The sequence below is a fragment of the Papio anubis genome, chromosome 7, assembly GCF_008728515.1.
Source record: "Papio anubis isolate 15944 chromosome 7, Panubis1.0, whole genome shotgun sequence".
NCBI classification, from domain to species: Eukaryota; Metazoa; Chordata; class Mammalia; order Primates; family Cercopithecidae; genus Papio; species Papio anubis.
Genome location: NC_044982.1, coordinates 13,556,190 through 13,571,816, shown reverse-complemented (window position 1 = coordinate 13,571,816; position 15,627 = coordinate 13,556,190). Strand labels below are relative to the sequence as shown.

Below are 15,627 nucleotides of genomic sequence, written 5' to 3'. Positions count from 1 at the left end.
CCAGAAGCAGGCACGGCCTCCTGACTGGGAATTTCTTCCCTCCCTGGGGACCAGAGCTTTCACAGAGGCAGCCTGGTGCAGTGCTCCGGGGCCCTGAGGAACATCTCAGAAATTTCTTTTTCTCCACCCACACAGCCCCAAACCACTTCCTCCTTCCTCCCTGGACCTGAATATGGCCTGTGGAGAAGGCCCTTCCAGCTGAGCCCCTGCTGGGGCAAAGCATCTTGCCTCTGTTTTCCTGCTCACAACAAAATGGGAGGACCCCAGCTCTGCGTGCTGCTTCCCCTGCCTCTGCCTGTAGCATCCCTATCCCTCCCAGTCCTCAAACCACACTCATGCCTCCTTGTTAATGCCTGGAAAATAAAATTTGAAACAAACATCTGAAAACAAAGGGCATGACTGAGGTCAAGTGTCCGCCTCCCTGGGTCTACATGGTCTGGCTCTGAACTTGCATCTTATGGCAGAGGGAGGGGGACGGTCAACGCTGACAGCCCAGTGACCAGTGGCAGGAGGAAGCGTCTTCCCCGGCCCCCATCCCAGTGTCTCTTGGTCCTTCTCTGTGCCGGCCCCGCCTGCCTCCTCTCTCCTGGGGCCTCTGGAAAGTGCAGCCCCGCACCCTTTTCACCAAAGGATTGTTCTCTTCACAAAGGAGGAAACTTCCCCCTTTATCAGATATCCAGTTTCTTACTGAAGCATAGACGGCGATGAAAATTTATCCCAGAAATACTGGTGCAGGGAGGTTATAGTGAGGTCACAGCAACCATCCTCCAAGACCCAGCCAAGACCCTACCTGAGAAACATATCTGTGGCTGCCTGACAGCCTTAAGCCACAAGTCCCCATGCTGCCCTCCACACATTCTCCCTGTAATATTCTTTTCTGCCCAGAAAAGGAACACAGTGGGCACTCTCATTCACTGTTTGGACATCACCTGCCTGGGCTGTGGGCTGTGTGTGTGTCTCTCACACACACACAGATGTCCAAACTCTCATTCACTGTTTGGACATCACCTGCCTGGGGAGCAGGCAAGAGGGATAAGAGCCTGGGAGCAGATGTTCCAGAACTCCGGGCCCAGGCTAGCCGGGAGCTGTGGCCCTCTCTCTAGGAAGAGCAACCGTGTGGGTGTGATGAAGTGGCACTCAGCTACAACGGGAACTTCACACCCACAGGCGTTTACTCCTCCCAGCAACCTGCCCACCCGAGGAGGAAGGAACTGAGGCTTGGGGGAGGCGAGTGGCTCCTAAGTTTTGGAGCAAGGATCTGCCTTGAAGACAGTTTGACTCCCAAGTCCTCCACCTCATCCGTCTCTGGAGAGGCCACACAGCACGTGAGGAGAGCAAGCTAGCGCAGGCTCTAATCCTCCTGGACCACTTTCTAGTTGCCCTGCACCTGCTTCTTCATCCACAGGACAGGAATCATCGAACCTTACAGCTCACGGGAGCAAATGGGTCAACCGCCGTGAAGCGCTTTCCAGCAGGGCCTGGTATGCGGTAACTGCTCTGCAGTGCTTTTGGAGGTAACGGTAATCAGGTATCTGGAAGGCCACTGTCCCCCAGATGGACTCAACAAGAGATGCGCTATTCCTGCACCAAGGGGCTGTGCGGCAGCCCAGGCATGGCTGTGCTCCTCCAGAAAATGTCCCCTGAGGGCACCATAGGAACATGAACTGGGGACTTGGAGGCCTTCCAAAGGAGACAAGGAGACGGGGGTGAGGCAGGAGCAAACGGCTCAGGGGAAAGTCACTGTGTGACTTGGATTGGCTGGGACCACACCTCAGGACAGTTGTGTAGGCTGGGGCCAGAGAGGAACAGAACAGCAAGCCGCCAGGATGAGCAGTGGCTCACCTGAGAAACTCAAGACTGACCCCCGCTCTGCCGGCTCCCTGTGGACAAGCTGCACATGTTCCCACGTCTCCACTTCCTGCTTATCAACAAGGCTGGTGAGTCTGCACCAAGGCTGTGGGGATCAAATGCAGCACATGGGTGAGTGTTGATCAGCCCAGCCCTGGCATGGGACAGGGGCTCAGGAAGCAGTGCATCACCAGGGCACACTTCTCCTCTGTCTTGTTCCCATCGAGCCCCAGCACAATCCTCCCAACACGGTCTGAGCTTTTCTTATTCCTAGCACCCATTTTAAAAATAAGGAAACTGAGGCTCCATGAGGTCACAGAGGAGCCCAACCATGTTTTTCCCACAGTCTCCAGTCCAATGAAGGAGACAGCGTCCAGCAAGTAGAATGGACTTGGGGCCACTGGCGGGGCAGACGCCCTGGAGGGCGTAACGTGTGACATGCCCTGCCCCTGAGCAGGGGAGGCCGGGAGCAGACTGCACCTGCCTCTGGGGCCACTTCCTGGTGGGAAGCAGGAACGTGCAGCAGGGAGTTGGCCAAGGAACAGGGTGAGAGCCCCAGGGAAGCAAGAGGGGCCAAGGTGGCCAACCCCAAACACACGGGGAGAAAACAGTGTCAGCAGGACGGCGACAGCGGATGACCAGGAGGCGGGCGAGATGCCCTTTGTCCTGATGAAGAAAAGTAGGGCACCAAATCTGCACCTATCACACGCTGGAAACCCCAGCTCAGGCATCCCCATCCCACTAGGCAGGCCCGAAAACAGCTACCATCTTGCCTGCATTTTCACTGACAATACAACTTTGTTTTTCATGACCTCTGAGCCGCTTTCCAGAGGACAGAATCATGTTCTTGTCCACAACAGAAAGAACACAGAACAAGTCAGTAGCCAGCATGAGAACCCCAAGGCAGCGGGCAGGACCTGGGAGGCTGCTGGGGAAGTGGGGTGGGGACAGGGAAGTGACCAAGGGACTCAGCAAGATACCTCTGGCTGTGCTCAAAGGTGAGTACCCAGGTCAAAGTAACGGGCAGAGGCAGGGTTCTCCACCAAGGCAGGACTCAGTTCAAAGGCCCTCGGGGGTCCCCTTTATCATGTGCAGCAAAAGGGTTCCATCCCTTGTGCCCACCCGAGCCGGGGGAAAGAGCTGTGCGTACCTGTGCTGAGGGCGTGGAGGCCACACTGGAACTCAGTGGTGCCTCATCAGTAAACCATGTCTACACAGCCAGGGGGTGGAGACGGCCCAACCATGACCTGGTTCAGTCCCCATGCTACACCCGAGGACACCGAGGCCGCACAAAGCACCTGCCCGTGAGCCCATGTCTCGCCAGTGGCAGAGCCATTTCTCCAGACTATACCTCCAGAGAGCCGCTACCGCCCTAAACACGCACACGGCCATTCCAGGGCCTCCCCTCCTCCTCCTGAAAATGCCACAGCCAAGGGCTGCATGGTCCTCACGCACCTGGAACCTGTGCACCAACTCCAGGGACTGGCTATCATTCTGGTCAGCTTCAAGGATGACGTCGGTCAGCTTGTGGATGATGACGTCCAGGGGGCCCTGCTCCTCGATCGGCCGGCTCAGGTTCAGCTGCGAGGCAGGGAACACAGACAAAAGCAACAACTTCAGCACCTAAGTCCACTGCCCCCATCCTCTTGTCCACCCCGGGGCACATCACCAGAGGACCCTCGAGCCTCCCTGTAGCACTCTGGAGATGGGGCAGGAGGGCTGACATGGAAAATATAGACAGGACAAGCAGGACAAACCCTCCAAGACCCCACAACTCTTCTCTCCTGCTAACTCCTCAAGGGCATGGCCCACGTTTGTACTTCTGTTCCCCAAGTCCCATGCTATCCAGGATGTACAAGACACATAAAGGAATCAAGGCAACGGTGTCAACAGGCCAGGCAAGTGATGCTGAGAAATGGCTTTACAGAGAAAGGCTTTTCTGAACATGTCCCATCTGCCCAACCACCTAGGGAAACTAGGGCTCCAAGGGGTTAAGTAAATGACTAACGTCACACAGCCTGATCAGAACTTAGATCTAAGCGGATACTGCTTCTGCTAACCTATAAAAAGTCTTGGCAAAGCTGTGGTCCTCAGGAATCTAGACGTTGCTGCTTCGAGCGACCAGCCGCTTGCACTTCACACTGAAATCTGGGCTCGTCGGGAGAAGCGAAGGCGTGCAGGGCTGCCTGCAATCTGTTCCACGCTGCTCCCCTGCTTTGCCGGGGAAGGTGTTTATTTTTGCAAGTGCCTGAGGTTGGGATGATCAGTCCCCAAGGCCTCTGGCCAACAGACAGTCAGCGTCACCTGACCCCAAGACAGGAACACCTGCCAAAAGCCGGGGCAGCCTGACACCCGCTGTCTGACCCACCACATGCCTCCCTCCCGGCCCACAGCCACCACCACCTGCAAGGCCAGTGACTCGGAGGCAGCGGCGCCAGCCCGCCACCTGGCTGACCCCCAATTTGGCCTCAGCAGAGGCCAGAGAAGGTCACAAGCCCCACCCCCGCTCTCAACCCCACCCCCAAGTGGGTTTCGCTCCAGGATTCAAGGCTGATTGTTCTAAAGATGTTACTAAAGACATCGTAATGACAACTACAAATGGTCACTGGCAGTCGGCACCACGCTCAAAGCTTGCGTGCATTTCTTTCATTGTATTTAACAACCACTACGAGAAGTGATTTTACAAATGAGGAGAGTGGAGGACGGAGACTTTTAAAACCTGCCTAGGGTCCCACAGCAGGAAGGCGGTGGAGCGGGAACACAAATTCAGATCTCAGGCTGTGCTTCTCACTCCATTCCCCGCTGCCTGCCCCCACAACCCCGCTCCCCATGCCTGCTCTGTGCCCTAGGCAGCTGTCCTCTAAGGCCACAACCACCTGGCTGCCTTCTCCTCTGGCCAAGTCGGGCCAACTGGAGGCACAACAGAAGATGGGCAAGAAGGAGAGAGGGAGGGTGTACTTGCAGCATCCTCACGCCCCGACCCCCTGCCGTATTTCTGGCAGGAGTCACAGCCCCCATGCAGCAGGGCAGCCCCTCTCTCAATACTACCGCCTTCCCTACGGCTCCAGGTATGTTTTGGTCCCCTTGTCCCCTCAGGCCTAGGGGTGGTGACAGCTCTCAGGGCTTGTTAGCAGGGAACTTTGTCCTGTGCTGGCTCTCGGGCCTGCCCGCACCCTGTGATGGTCCCTTACTAAACTCTTCTCCGTTGCACCCCCGGAACACGGCAGCTCTCATCTGCTGGTGTCTTTAACTCGTCTTTCTTACTGTTTGCCAGGAAAGATGTTAAGGGATTTCCCCTATATAGAAAAAAAAATCCTTTAGACCTCACAATAAGAAACTACTGAGGAATGTTGTTCCCTCCCCATGGTGACAGGCCTGTGTACAAAACAACACAAAATAAAACCAAAACCAGGCTAGCTGAGAAGTTGCCCATCTCTGGGGCTCTTGGGTGAGGAAGGGGACGGGAAAGACACTTCCCAGTATCTCCTGAGACCTGGCATTGGCTCATCCTCACGGCAAGCCCACGGGCCGGGGAAGATGCCCCCTGCTGCACAGACCAGGACACCAATGGCCCAGGAAGGAAAATGACCAAGCAGGGCCACACAGGTGGAGCGGCCAGGATAGAGACTGTGCAGCAATGCCCACGTGTCAGCCTCCACAAGCGGCCCGCTGACCTGGGCTCGCCATCCCCTGGGGCCTCAGTTTCCCCTTTGATAGAAAGAAGAAACTGCAAGAGCTTTGCTGGGCTCTCATCACAGATTCCAAATTACACTCCACCCAACACCTCTTCCCAGAAAAAGCAGAATCTGAAGGAAGGTAGAGAGGCCATGGGCAGAGAACACTGGGCTCTCAGACACAGCCAAACACCAACCCATTTCCACTACAGTCTGTGGCTCCAGTGGGACAGGCACCACAAACGAGAGGCCAAGACAGCTACGAGCGCAGGGGGAGCCGGGCCACAGGAGCGACGCATCCGGGCCTGCAGAACCCCCATGCCCACCAGGGAGACGGGACACCACGTCTCCAGACAGCCCTCCAGGTTTCCCTGCCTGGGAGAAACTGTGGCGTTCCCTTGGTGCTGGGGAAGGAGGTGAGCAGAGGGGACGCCCTGGTGTCCTCGCCTGGCATCAGCCTGAGGCCCGTAGACCTGACAACCGTGGCTGTTTGGAAAATAAGCTCTCCGCATCCCCGGCGCTCCGCTGAAGGTAAACAGCTGAGCTCTGGAAACGGGCCAGCCTCCTTTGTGTATTTTCCAAGCATTTTCATGCCAGTAAAACCCTTTTGTGAGAACAGCAGCTTGGGACACACATCAGGCCTAGGCCGCTCTCAGGTGCGGCCGCCTCTCGCTGTGGCATCTGTGCTGGGTACCAGCAGGGCTGTTGGCAGCTCTGGTGGCTCTTCCTCAGCTGACTGACATGCCACAACTGCCCTGAAGGGGTCTGTCCCCTGAACACACTGCAAACGGGCCGCAGTCTCCCTCCGCTGGCTGGAAAAGAAACGGGCCCTTAGGTGCGGCCTTATAGGAGAAAGGGCCCAGCTCCCGAGATTGGGGAGGCCATGGAGGAAAGGACACTGTGCAGGGGGATGCCCGAGGGGGAAGGGCACCACAGAGGCGTGTCTCGCAGATGCCATGGGGACAGGAACTCATTTCAAGGTTGTCATTCTGTTTTTCTGACCACACTCTGCCCCCAGAAAAGAGAACATTCCCGGGGACTTCTTGTCCTCCTCAGAGGATGGGGTCTGGATTGTCCCTCTCAGCAGGAGCAAGAGTGTCTCAATGAAAGGCTGCCCGCCGGGACCTGAGGTCTGTGGGCGCTCTGTTTCCAAGTCACGCCATCTTGCAGGGCCCATGCTGGATCCTGCTCTGTGTGGCGCTTGGAGTTCAGAACTCGGAGAAAACAAGGGGCCACTGTTTCCCTCAGGGACGAAGGCAGAGACTTACTAGAGCTGGGGGCAGGGCCGGGAGACGGGACAAAGGCCTGCAAACCCCAGTGGCCCCAAAGTCCTCTTTGACTTCCAAAATGATTAACCCAATCGTACCCAGCCTGGTAACCACGCTGAGCTAGGTCCTGACGCTCCCTGTCTCTCCCAGGACCTGGAACTGGGGAGGGGTGGCCAGGCAGACAGGCCTAGAAACCCATCCCCAATCCACCAGCTTCTGAACAAGAGCAGGTCACTGAGCTGTGGAGTACCTCCGTTTCCCCAGTCATAAAATGAGGGTGCTATTAACCCTTCCCTGCACCTCACAGGATTGTTAAGAGTCCCAGAGCGAAAGTTCAATCCTCTTTCACATTTCTCAACTCATCTCAGCCCGAACAGGAAGAATTAGTGGCTCCCTTGTGTTCCCCATAGCCCCAGAACCCTTTGCACATCCCTCCAAGATTGCACCATAACCCCAGTTATGAAGCTGATTCTTTAATCCACTGTCTCCTGCTCCAGAGCTGGAGGCTGCTCTTCCTCTGTGGTATCATATAATCTTTCTGACCCAATTCCTCAATTTCTCAGTAACTGGTTTCCAATTACTCAGGTAATGGAGAGGGCTGTGTCGCCACCATCCTCTAGGAATCTCAGTTTCCTTGTCTTTAAAGCAAGAAGCCTCGCGATCCCAGCACTAGCACCCAGCTCTTGCACACTTGCTTGGTGCCAGGCTCTGCTCTAAGCACTTTACATGCAGTGAGTCACTCAATTCTCACAATGGTCTGAGATGGGGACTCATGAGAGGCGCAGGGTGGTTAAATAACATGTCACAATCTCACAACTTCACACCCACTCTTAGCAGTACCTAGCCAGTGACACTCAATAAATGTCAGCTATTGTATTTCCCTATACTTACTATTCTTATTATTACTGACCAGTGGAAACTTCCCAAAAGTTTTGTCCCAACCAATAAAGGGTGAGAGGGCTGAAGTCTGACTTATTCCTCTGCCCTCTCCATGGATCTGAGAATCTGGGACAGAACTGCCATCGCCAAAGTTCAAAGGCCTTGCCAAGCAGAAGCAGGTCTCTCCAGAAGGAAAAGTCAGATCTGGAAACCTCATGGACAGACTTCAAAAAGGACGCCGTGGCCGGACATAGTGGCTCGCGCCTGTAATCCCAGCACTTCGGGAGGCCAGGCGGGCAGATCACTTGAGGTCAGGAGTTTGAGACCAGCCTGGCCAACATGGTGAAACCCCATCTCTACCAAACAACACAAAAATTAGCCAGGTGTGGTGATGGGCACCTGTAGTCCCAGCTCCTTGGGAGGCTGAGGTGGGAGAATTGCTCGAACCCGGGAGGCAGAGGTTACATACAGTGAGCTATCATGCCACTGCACTCAAGCTTGGGAGACAGAATAAGATCCTCACTCAAAAAACAAAATAAAACAAAACAAAACAAAAAGAAAGGAGCTTGGCCTTGGAGGACTCCATGCCAGTGGTGTGTTTTCAATGGGTTTGATTCCAACGAAGCCTGGAAAAGAGGAGATGGAGGCCTTCCCCTGGCAAGTACAACTCTCACTCTCAAAGGAGCTCCAGAGAGGTGAAGAGCTAGAGGTCACCGGGGGCTGCCACCAAGACCAGCAGCCTGGGACAAGGACAGTACAGGTCACCCTAGCAGCCTCTGCCCCAGGCTGGGGAGGGAAGCTGTTGAAAACGCTCTCTGACCCAATTCCCTGATTCCTGAGTAACTGGTTTCCAGTTACTCAGCTAATGGGAAGAAACAGCAAACTCGTGAAGGCGTAAGAGTGGGTAACTTTTCCCTATAAGATAAAGGGTTGAGACAATTAAATGGCCTGAGGATGGCGCTACCTTGTAGAGCCAAAGTTCTGGGAATTTATGAGCTGACATTAGACCCAGAAAAGTCACACCCATTCAGCAAGCACAGCTCCTTAAGAATAGGACTGGCCCTGAGTTCTCAGGATGGGCCAGTCCTGTTCTGCGTTCTCAACACTGGGTGTTGGAGGGCCAGGTCCAAGAGCAGGCAAAGGATAAGCACACCCACTCCTGGGATGCTGGCCTACGGAAATGATCAACAGGTGAAGGCCACTTCTGGCCTAGGGAGAGTCACTGACCACACACTGACAAGAGAAAAGACACAGAGTGCATGTGCGAAAATGGGGTGCTGGCTAATGCTGGGCATGTCACCACAAAGGGCTAGTGACAAGCCACTGAGATGGTGTGGCTGGGCACAGTGGGGCACACCTTTAATCCCAGCTACTCACGAGGCTGAGGTGGGAGGATCGTTTCAGCACAGGAGTTTGAATCCACCCTGGCCAACATGGCAAGATCGCATCTTTTTCTTTTGAGACAGTCTTGGTCTACCATTGAGGCTGGAGTACACTGGCATCATCTCCACTCAATGCAAACTCCGCCTCCCGGGTCCAAGCAATTCTCTGGCCTAGCTTCCCGAGTAGCTGGGATTACAAGCGTGCACCACCACACCCAGCTAGTTTTTGTATTCTTAGTAGAGATGGGTTTCACCATGTTGGCCAGGCTGGTCTTGAACTCCTAAACTCAAGTGATTCACCTGCCTCAGCCTCCCACAGTGCTGGGATTACAGGCGTGAGCCACTGTGCCTGGCCATATCTCTTAAAAAATGACGACAACAACAACAAAAGCAGTCACTGAGATGACAATGAAGAGGTCTTGATAGAGATAAGGGTAGATGCTTGAATTACAACCACACGAACCGACACTTACTGTGGAAAAGGCTGATAAGAAAACCCAGAATATGAAAATAAAAGGACTGTGGGTAGCAGCCACTTTTCTGTTTTTGTTTGTTTGTTTGTTTTGTAGAGACGTGCTGGGTTCACCATGTTTGGCCAGGCTGGTCTCAAACTTCCGACCTCACACGATCCGCCCACCTTGGCCTTCCAAAGTGCTGGGATTACAAGTGTGAGCCACCACACCTGGCCTATCAGCCCCTTTTCTGGACACAAGGCAGGACTGCACTTCCTGATTCCCTGGTAAATGGGTGATCCTGTGACTCGTTCTGGCCAATGAGCTGTGAGTGAAAATAGAACATGCCGTTTCCTGGGCAGAGCCCGTAACTGCAGGAGTGAGGTCTCCAGAGCCCTCTCTCCCCTCTGGTGCAAGACCGGTGACCTTCCAGATACGGCTGCTCAGCTGTGGATCTCTGAGTGAACAAGATGCACAGAGCCTCTAGCTGGCCCTGTGGACACGTGGCATGAGTGCAGAATAACCCACGGTTTTCAGCTAAGATTCTGAGGCTGTTGGTAAATACAGCACAACTAATCTGTCCTCATAAAATAGGTGGTCCCCCTACCCCAAGCTTTTCTTTTATATTTGTTGAGACAAAGGAAGGATGGAAGGGAAGGGAAAGAGAAGGGGAGAAAAGCAGATTAAGGCAATCAGGCCCCGACAGGTAACTGCAAGATTGAGAACGGAATTTAGTTGTGATTTTTTTCACATTGTAGTTTAGTATTTGGATGAGAGAGGAACGGGGATTTATCCTGTAAGAGGAAGATAACTTGTCAGAGTCCTTAGGAGCAGAAGGCAGGAGCCTCCATAGAGCCACATTACGGACGTGGCTACTCCCCAGCATCCCAGGAAAGCTCACCCCTAGCAGTCCCCTCAATCTGCCAGATGAGTCCCTCGATCCGTGTGTCTTGGCCGAGGGGCTGCTTCATCTGTGTTATTGTTCACAGTGGCACCTGAGAGGCTACAGTCAGACCTGATAGGAGCTAACCCCTCCCTCTGTTGCCAGGCACCAATCTAGTCCTATCCCGGGGGGGAAGTATGAATCACAGGCTGGCAGAAAAAGAAAAAAAAGGGGCATAAAAGGGCTGGCAGATCTGGACCCACAAGGCGGGAATCAGAGGCCACGTAACAAAGCCTGACTGCACTCTGTGTGTGTTGTGGGGAGAGCGGAGAGGATCCCACACATTAACCTCCTGTTGCCAGGCCTGGAGGAAGGAACTTGCAGAATCCTCTTGCCCACAGCACGCCTCCATGGCTGGCCAGTGCTCTTCTTCCCAGACCACCACAAGCACAGAGGTGCCCCCTCCCCAGGGAGAAGGATGCCCAGCGGTCAGAGGGCAGGGGCTGAGCCTCCAGCTGTGCAGCCTGGGAAAGGGTACATCCCTCCCCTCCCCAAGCCTGCTTCCTCGCCTGCGGAGTGAGGGTAAAGAAATATCCTTCCTATAGTCATGATGAGCACACAGTCAGGGCCGGCCGTCGATTACTTCCCTCTGTGACTAGAGCTGACTATGCTGCACTGGTGTCAGCAAATAGGACTTTCTTCCTCACATGAGGCTGAATGTTCTCTGGCCTCATCGGAGGCCTTTCTGTCTTTCTTTGGCTTTCCACCAGCATGATTCTGATCATCACCTCCACCAGAACTACCAGGGCCCTTATCATATTCCAGGTGCTGCACTGAGCAAATGACAGACCTAATCTCCTAAGTACGTAAACTCCATGTCCTTAAGAGGCAGAGGCCACTGTTGCCATTTCACACATGAAGAAAGGAAGTCAAGAGGCAAAACAACCGAACTGAGGCTATATAACCAGCAAATCTCCCCCAACACCCCCAGGTCCTTGTGGCTCCAGGACACAGGCTCCTGAGCCTTCTGCCTTCATCAGGAAGGGGAGTGGGCTGACAACATGGCTGGCTGGACGTCCTTTCCTGACTTGCAGGGAGTGAGACTGGGGGCAGCTGTCATGTGGTCTGAGATACAATCTGAGGGGGCCAGAAGCAGGGAAGCACCCACAAGCACAGCGTTGCCAACCCAGACTTGCCCCAGATCCAGGAGAAGAGGACAATTCTGAAATCCTAGCTGGCAGGCCTCAGGTTTTCAACCACACCATCTCCTGAGAGCCACCTGGGTCAGGAAGCGAGAGCCTATCCAGGGCTGGAATCAGGGTCTTTCCATCCTGCCGGCCACCGACACAGCACACCACTGTCAGCTTCACAAAACTCTCCAAGCTGAAGGGCCTGGCACTGGCACCCCAACCCGGAAAACAAGGGCAGGAACGGAGGCTGTGGGGGCAAGCAGGCAGTGGTAAGGCCTAGCACCGCCCACGTTGCTGTCTTTCTATTTTAGTTGTGGTGGTTTTGCCAGGCATAAAATCTTGACTTTTCTGTAATTCAAGTGTATAAATATTTTCATCTTTTGATCTTTGCTCCCTAGACTGTTGTTTAAATCAGCCCATGGTTTTCTCAACTATTTTTACATTTTAAGTTGTTATCATTAAATCTTGGATCCACCAGGAGTTGTTTCAGTGGAAGACTGAGGTGTGCATCTGTGTACATTTTCTTCCCGATGGGCTCTCAAGTGTCTCAACAACATTTACTTACCCATCTTTTACCCACTGTTTTCAAATGCCAATATTTTCATAATTCCCACATATTTTGGACTCTCCATTAATTTGTCTTGCATCAATACCACATTGATTTGGTTTGGTTTTCTTTTTTCCACATTGTTTTAATTACAATAGCTTCATAATACAGTTTAATACCAGTAAGAGCTAGGTCCTCCATTTTTCACAATCTTCCTGACCAGTCATGCTCATTTATTTTTCCTACAAACCCTTACGAACAGGACTTGGAGCTGGGAGCGGTGGCTCATGCCTGTAATCCCAGCACTTTGGAAGGCCAAGGCAGGTGGATCGCCTGAGTCCAGGAGTTTGAGACCAGCCTAGATGACAGACTGAGACCCCATCTCTAAAAAAATACAAAAATTAGCCAGGCTGGTGGTGCACACACGTGTGCCCATGTCTATCATCCCAGCTACTCAGGAGGCTGAGGCAGGAGCGTGGTTTGAGCACAAATTGCACCACTGCACCCCAGCCTGGGTGACAGAGTGAGGCCCTGTCTAAAAAAAAGAAAAAAAGAATAGGACTTGGATGGAGAATTAGTTATATTTATGTATCAATTTAAGGAAAACCCATGGTTTGGTCATGAATCCTCTTAACCAGGAACACCACATTATTATATTTGCAACTCATATCACAAATGACTAATCTCTCTCAAATATAATTAAGATCGTACAAACTGATTTTTTTAAAAAGACAACCTAACACAACAGAAAACATGAACAAAAGATATGTTTGAATGTAAGTACAGAAAATTAACTACAAAAGGCTCCCAACATATAAGTATTAGAAAATATTCAACCTCATTCATATAACAAATGCAAATTATAACTACATTAGGATATCATTTTTTTATGTACCAGATTGTTGAAAGCTGGAGAGACGGTTAACATGCTGTGTTGGCCAGGGCTGGGGGCATGTGAATTTGACCATCTCAAAAGGCAGCAAGTCGGTAATATCTGTCACAATATCTGGGTATATCTCACCCAGGACCACATGATCCCACAGGGTGAACTCACCCACATATGCACTTACACACATTGCTGCACTGTTTGTAATCGCCAAAAATTAATAACTAAATAAAAGTCCAACAAGAAGAGACTGAATCACTTATGATGACCCATATGGTGGAAGACCATGCTGCCACATAAGAGAACGGGGAGCGCTTTCTGTAGTGACATGGAAAGATCTCCGAAAAGGTGCCGATCACTGAGTATAGCACGCTAGAATATGTATGGGGAGGGAAAAAAAGGGTTACACAAAATCAACATTTGCCTGTACAGTAAGTCTTCACTGAACATTGGGGATAGGTTCTTGGAGGGTGCGGCATCAACTGAATTGTACAGCAGGTCCTCAAATAACATCAATTCCTTCAACGTCACTTTTTTATAACAGTGAGAAAAAAATTGGTTTCATTGTACATTTCATTTAAAGTCACAGTCCTCAAGAACCTATCGAAGACTTAAGTGGGATCTTACTGGATATGCACAGAGTATGTGGGGATGTGCACAAGAAACTGGCCAGACTGGCAGCCACCACGGGGGAGAGGACCGGGGGGCTTGTGGGACCAGGGTGAAAGGGAGACTTCTCATCATGTGCTCCTGGAAATTTAAAACCAGTAAAATGTCTTATTTACGTACTGAAAGTTTGTAAATTACCAACTGAGCAGTCTCTAGGAAGAACACACGTTTGAAGTCAGAGTCAGACAGGCTTAGATTCAAATCCAGCCAATAATTAACAGCCATCGAGCACCTCTGTGCACCCAGCCCAGCTCTAAGCACTTGGCATGAACTATCTCACTTAATCACCTCAATGACCCCGTGAGGCAGAGCCGATTATTATTCCCATTGTACAGATGGGGACACCAAGGCAACTCGCCTTCATCCACATAGCTAATGAGGAAGGAGCTGGGAGGGGCCGGGCCAGGGAGGCAGACTCTGGGCTACACAACTGGAGAACCACACTCCAGATGTTCCAACACAGGGACACGTCTACAACATGTGCACGCACGTGGACAACCGTGTACATGTGGCTCTCAGGACTCCTCCGCAGATCTCAGAGCCCATGCACTAGCCACTGAGTGAGCAAGACAGTCATCAACAGAAAACAGAAATGATTTCCACTGCTGTCCAACTGCCCTTTCCCACCAAATGGCACACATGACAACCTGAGTCTCACCCAGGGCCACCTGACCCAGCTGCTCTGGCTGAGCACAAGGGGCTCACTGAAAAACCCTCCCTGCTCTCAGTGCCCAAGGAATCCTGGCTCTCCTCTCTCCAACATCTGGCCTGAGGCTTCAGTACTTTCCAAGTCACCTAGAGTGCAGTGGGAAAAAAAAGGTGCTGGTGCTTGGCTTTCTGCACTGAGAGGACCTCAGTGGGAAACTGGCACTGTGGGCCCACACATCTGCTGGCTCCAGCCAGAAACCTGGAGGCTGCTCTCCCATAGCCACATACTCAACTTGCCCTGATTCCCTTGCATGTGCACAGGAGCCACAGGACATGTCCTGGCCAACAGAATGGGAGCAGACATGGTGGGGGCTTCCAGGCCAAGCTAGTTCAAGTGTATGATGAACAGCATGCTTTCCCTAGACCCCATTCATGTGGCTGACGAAAAACACTTGGATGACAGAACAACCTGATGGAGTGAACCCAGATTGAGTCACTGCTTGGAGGGGCCACCAGTCTCCACTGGACTGCGACATGACCAGGAAACCAACTCCCAGAGGTACAGGACAGCCTATTTTAACACCTTTGCTCAGCCTGTTGACGAGTTCTCCAGCCAGGACAATCTCTCCCCAGGCACTGCTCACTATGTGCCTATGCCAAGGATGGCTTTGGAACTCAAGTCCCAGGTACTGGAAGCAATGGAGCAGCAGAGGCAGCTGTGGGCAGACCTGGGCCTTCAGTCAGTGATCTTCAACCCCCTTGAGACACTGTTTCCTCACTGGTACAATAGAGCCAATAACAGCTGCCACCAGCATTCCACAAGACCGTGTTGGTGAAGCCTTAGCACCAAGCCTGGGCCAGAACAGGGCCCCTGCAGGCACCCTCCCGAAGCAGGTGTCAGCTCTCGGACCCTCCGGAACCCCATCAATCACAGTTCCCATTGGATCTCCCACCTCCAACGCCAAATGGTTCAGCCCACCATTGGTAACCGCCTTCAGGTTCAGCTTTGGCATTTCTAAGCCTCAGCGTCCCAGGCACGATGGTGGGGCTGTGGCTCCTCCCTCCCATTGAGAACGCTTCACTGCCTCCTCACAGTGGTGCCTACTCAGGGAGAACAGAGAGGCTCAAGCTGACTGAGCTTACACCACTGATGAGTCACAGAGCATTCTCCTTAACCTGTGCCCTCTCTCTGAGGACAGGGACTATGTCTTATTCCTCCCCATGTCCCCTGTGTGGCCCGGCACCGTGCCCAGTTGTTCTAGAAACCAGCAAACATTGATTCCCCAAGGCTGGAGAGATTC

At 52.7% G+C, this 15,627-nt stretch overlaps 1 protein-coding gene across 3 annotated transcripts in view; it reads right to left on the bottom strand.

Moving 5' to 3' along the window:
* The window catches only part of ITPK1 (inositol-tetrakisphosphate 1-kinase), a 181,382-nt gene that overhangs the window by 73,836 nt on the left and 91,919 nt on the right, over positions 1–15,627 (bottom strand). For 2 of the 3 annotated variants that reach the window (XM_003902187.3, XM_031667887.1), the window contains one exon: positions 3,304–3,429. In XM_003902187.3, the coding sequence (XP_003902236.2) occupies positions 3,304–3,429 (126 nt within the window). Of the gene's footprint in view, positions 1–3,303; positions 3,430–3,908; positions 4,274–15,627 lie in introns of those variants that run through there. The other variant, XM_031667885.1, reaches the window with a different exon arrangement.